This window comes from Phoenix dactylifera, unplaced genomic scaffold (assembly GCF_009389715.1).
Source record: "Phoenix dactylifera cultivar Barhee BC4 unplaced genomic scaffold, palm_55x_up_171113_PBpolish2nd_filt_p 000812F, whole genome shotgun sequence".
NCBI lineage: Eukaryota > Viridiplantae > Streptophyta > Magnoliopsida > Arecales > Arecaceae > Phoenix > Phoenix dactylifera.
Genome location: NW_024068179.1, coordinates 179,519 through 184,590, shown reverse-complemented (window position 1 = coordinate 184,590; position 5,072 = coordinate 179,519). Strand labels below are relative to the sequence as shown.

The 5,072-nt window shown below is 41.3% G+C and overlaps 1 protein-coding gene across 1 annotated transcript; it reads left to right on the top strand.

Moving 5' to 3' along the window:
• The first annotated feature begins 3,263 nt into the window (after nucleotides 1–3,263).
• On the top strand, nucleotides 3,264–4,106 carry LOC103719774 (ethylene-responsive transcription factor ERF071-like). Its single transcript, XM_008809168.4, has 2 exons — nucleotides 3,264–3,399; nucleotides 3,496–4,106. Exons 1-2 carry the CDS (start codon nucleotides 3,297–3,299, stop codon nucleotides 3,957–3,959), a joined length of 567 nt encoding a protein of 188 aa, XP_008807390.2. The 5' UTR covers nucleotides 3,264–3,296; the 3' UTR covers nucleotides 3,960–4,106.
• Nucleotides 4,107–5,072: the final 966 nt, after the last annotated feature.

The following is a 5,072-nucleotide window of genomic DNA, read 5'->3' as shown; positions in this document are numbered from 1 at the left end:
CCAGGCAGTGGTAACTGGTGAGAATCTAGAATCATGGTTCTCAGCCTCTCAGGTTCTGTTATTTTTTTGCATAGAAGCTTAGAACATGAACCATTCTCCACATCCACAAATGATAGAAGTGGAAGCATATGGTAGCAATAAATTTTTAACATAAAAAGAGAAGAAAATTTCTTTCATATGCCATCAGTTTTTCTCTGAGTCGTTGTTATTACATTTAATGTTATACATTAATGGGAAAAGCCAGGAGAATGTATAGCCAACTTTTAGATTTTAGACAAGTAGAATATGTGCTGGACAGCTGGAGTTGTTGTTGGCTGTTGGCGAGGGAATTAATTTTAGATTTTAGGATATGTGCTGCAGTGCTGGTTATATGTTTCTGAGCTAGTTTGTTCATTAATTTTTTGGTCCAATTAATTTTGATTTAGTCAAATTAGAATACTACAATTGTTTTTTTTTTTCAATTATAAGTTGGTCGTGATTTCGGCGGTTCAGCCTCTTCTCGTCATCGAGTTCGGCAATACTCTGCCTCTTCTTGCTGTCAAATTCGGTCTCTTTTTGCATCTCAAAAAACTAGACGAATTATTTTTAAATAAAATTTTAAAATATTTTATATTTATTTAAATTTTTTATCATAAAAAAAAAAAGATAATTTTACTAAGTTTACCTTAGCACCTAAATGTTTTGGGCCGCCGCTGTCTAATGTCCAGCAATACCTGATAGCCGTCCGATCGTATCCTTTTTGTACTTATTTATAGTTCTACCAGGCCTAACGTACCACAAGTCCGAGAGTTATGTGGCAGCCTCCGTAATTTCATCAATTTATGGGTGCATTTGCAAAAGGCGGGCCCAGACGGTGCGTTACAGCGGAAGCTGCCAACTTCCGGAGGAACAGCCACGTCACGACCGCCTCCAATTGTATGGAGCCACGTGGGGTACCTCGGGAGACCAACTTTTGACCAAGCTCTCCGTTCACCTCCTACGGAGGTTTTTATGCGGCAGCCGTACGAAACTGCGTGGAGTCAATTCGAATTCAGTGGCCGTGCCCATAGATCACGTTGCTTTGGTTTTCTCCCTCGTAGAAATCAATAGATGCAGTCTTATTAGCTGCATGGTGCACTCCCATGGACATACTTCACTTGATGCCTACTAAATGCGAATTTAATGGACGAGTAGCCTGTAATTAACTGAATTAGCTTTTCATGTTAGCCAATGCAGGTTCTGAAATATTAGTTGAACTTTCTTTTTTGCATGTATTTTGAAAATAGAGATTACCGAAAGCCAACTTCCTTTTTGAACTTTTCTATGGTTCCAATTTACTGCAAAATAAGTACTTAGTGTTGCCGCTAAGCCAAGGGCGCTGAGCAAAAAAAAATTGCCGGAAAGCTGGATGATCGGCTGTTCAAGTTGTGCAAATTAGCGACACACTCGAAACAATGCGGGAAGGTTGAGGTTGTGCTTAGAATTTTAGTCCGATATCGATTTTGGCATGAAACAATAAAAATAAAGAAGTTTTCTTATCGGAGAGAGCCCAATGAAGAATCTTTCGATGTCTAAGTTAGAGTGATGCTTAAAAAGTAATGGAGATTAGGAGAATAACATAATGATGATATGTAATAACTCGGAAGCACTTATCTAGATGGCTCCTTCCGGGATTGAACTGTATAAGTCGCCGGAGAATTCGGATTTGTGGGTTGGTCGTCTTTGGCAAGCTGTTGCAGGTATCGGAGATCACACGCGATTATTTTGCAGGCGTGTTGCATCCCATGCATTACATGTGTATGATTTGGGAAACCACCTGCGATCGTGGCCGAGATGTTGCTAGCTATATAAAGATTTTTAAAATTTAAAAGGCTTCTCTTGTGCTTCTAGGCTTGCCATCTGATGGATCTTGGTTAACAGATTGGAGGCTTCATAGGAGGTTCTGATTGAATAGTCCTTGACATCGGCTTAGCGGTTGATATCGAAGCACATAACTTAGTTACCCCTTCAACCTACTGTTATTTTAAGGCTTGTTTTGTTATCCATGAAACATATCCTTCAATGCATTGTGACACATACTATAAGGATCCGTACGGGCATGTGTTTAATCCCGCATCGGTTATTCGTCGAGAAGATCTTGGGTACTTATACAAAACCGAGGAACTCAAATAATACCTTCTGCCTAACTATTTTGGGTGAGCTCCTGGGTTGTTCCAAATGGTATCAAAGCAAATCCGGCCTATAATCTATGTAGACTAGGAAACACTACAACACGGATCTATTGGGCTGACCATAGGACCGATCGTGGTGCTCGTGACTAGATTTGAATAAATTTGAACCATTAACCTAGCGAGATTGTCAAAGTTTAAATGGAGATAGTATGTGAGGACTCGTGCGAGCGTGTTTAGTCCCATATCGGTTAGTTCTTGGGTAGACCTTGAGTACTTATATAATATTAAGAAATCCAAATAATACTTTTTGGCTAATCTTTTTTATCGAGGCTCTAAGTTATTACAAATGATATCAAAGTAAACTCAGCCCATAACCTACGTGTATTAGGAAATACTATAGCACGAGTTCATGAAGGCTGATCACAGGCCGATCGTGATACTTGTGATTAGACTTGAATGGATTTAAATCTTTAACCTGATAAAGACGTCAGGGGTTGAACGAAGGAAGTATGTGAGGATCCGTGCAGGCGTATATTTAGTTTCATATTAGAAGAGATTTTGGGTACTGATACAAAACTAAAGAATCCAAATAATATCTTTTGATTAGTTTTTTTTTTTGGCGAGGTCTTGATTTGTTACGAATCTGATGATAGAATCGGATATGGAAACTTATAGATAGCTCTGAGATGAAAAACAGCAAAATTTTTTTCCTCAAATAACTGGATTGAAAGTATAGATGTGCCCCCTTTGTTCAACGAAAGGAAGGTAAGTGGCACCCCACTTTCTAACTGCATGGACTCGCTGGACTGTCACTGAAAGCCGCAGAATCCACAAAACCACACCCTTTTATCTCGTGGTTCACACATAAGCGTACCTAGCAATTACAATTTCTCTTTTTTTTTTTGACCAATCTTTCAAAAGTAACATAGAAAAGACTATATTTACACCGAATACAGTCTAATACCCTTCCTAGCTTGTCCTTGCCGAAAAAAGAAAATTAAATAACTCAAAGAAAAGAGAGAGAGAGAGAGAGAGAGAGAGAAAAAAACCCTCCAACCCCTCCTTTAATCTTTATAAAGCTCTGCGGCTGTGACAGGCCGAAGTCACTTGAAACGGCATCCCCTTCTCTCATAGCCGGTAAGAAAGATGTGCGGAGGAACGGACGTACCGAAGTTTGTCGCCGCCAACGGCGGCCGCGAGCTCCCCGCGCCGGATCTCTGGCCGTCGGAACCATCTGATCTTATTCAAGGTACCACCTTATTCCTCCCCCGCATCTCCATGACATGTCCCGCGGCCCATCTTATCGATTCTTTTGCTTCCGTTACCTTGTTTGGTGAACTTTAAGGCGGCGGCGATGAGGGCGAGAAGAAGGCGGTGGCGGCGGCCCAGGAGGACGGGAAGACCGGGGCGAGGCTGCGGCGGCCGCGGAAGAACGCGTACCGGGGGATCCGGCGACGGCCGTGGGGGAAGTGGGCGGCGGAGATTCGGGACCCGCGGAAGGGGGCGAGGGTGTGGCTGGGGACCTTCGCCACCCCCGAGGAGGCCGCCCGCGCCTACGACGCTGCCGCCCGCGAGATCCGCGGCGCCAAGGCCAGGCTCAACTTCCCCGACCCCCACTCCATCTGCCCGATAGCCAAGAAGCCCCGAGCTGCGGCAGCGGTGGAGAGCCTCGCGTCGTCGCCGTCGCCCGCGTCGTCGTGCTCCGTCTCGTCGGCGATGGATTCCGTGGAGTCGACGTACGTGCCGGGCAGGGGAAACGGGAGTCGATGGGGAAACGGGGGCCGGTGCGGTGACCTGCGCCTCATCTGATCTATGGAAAGAGTATCTTGATGAACGGCCTTGATGTATCGTAGCTTATGGGACCCTTTAGACATGGTTATCACCTCTTTTTTTCTTTTTTTTTGTAAAAATGGTTATCATTTCTTTTCCTTTTTAAATAGAACCAGCATGGATATCAATGACAGTAATGAACTTTATAATTAATTCTTATTTAATAAATTTTAAATATTTATACATATTATTATTGAATTTTGATGCGAAGGCATAGTTTCTTTATCCATTAATTTGAAAATATTTCACCCAGTAATTATATTTTCTTATTTATTACCCTTTTAAACACATCATTGCTTTTTTAAATATTCAAGAAGTTTTCACATTCAATTACCAAGCAAATCAGTAATAAGTAGATGAAGTACTTCGCAATTCTTTCTAGCAATATCAAATATTTATGGTGACATGTAATTGACTGACCATACGCATCCATTTGATAGGTTAGAATTGGGGAAGAGAAAGGTTTAGACGATTCAATAATTAGAAGTTTTTTTTCTCAAATAATTAAGATGGATAGAGAGGATGCAGAAATTGAAATAGAAAATCTCTCTTTAGTTGGATATGAGAGGGAGAAAGAGTGCATGAGAAAAATGGAAAGAGCTTGATATAGGATAGAAATTTTTTTCTTGAAAAAATATTATTTTTTCATGAAATAGAAATAAAAAATAATATAATTTAGTATTTTAGCGTATGTTGATCAGTTAGACGAGTATGATCAATGACTTTTACTATTTATTTTAAGGAGTATATAAATAGATAAAAATTTCACATGGATGGATGGATGGATTATATTTTTAGTTTATGTGCAGAGAAAACAACCAAAAAAAAAAAAAACTGTAGAGGCGACCGCATAAATATTTATATGCGTGAAACACAATAAGTGCACCGGGATGTCGCGTGGGATTAAATGGATGGGATTCGAACTCCCGCCCCTCGTTTGATCAACATTAGAAACCGACCGGTCAACGGGCTGCCGATTATGGTAACGCTTTTTGTCGGATTCTGGATGCGGAATATTTGGCTTTTTTTAGGAAAGCGAGGGAAAAATGTCCGATCTGTGGGCTCTCTTTCGGTGTGCGGATCTACGCAGGT

Excerpts from the sequence above, each read along its gene's own strand:
- LOC103719774 (XM_008809168.4), top strand. The coding sequence starts at position 3,297 with ATGTGCGGAGGAACGGACGTACCGAAGTTTGTCGCCGCCAACGGCGGC. Across the intron at positions 3,400-3,495 it reads ACCATCTGATCTTATTCAAG|GCGGCGGCGATGAGGGCGAG; the intron begins GTACCACCTTAT and ends GTGAACTTTAAG.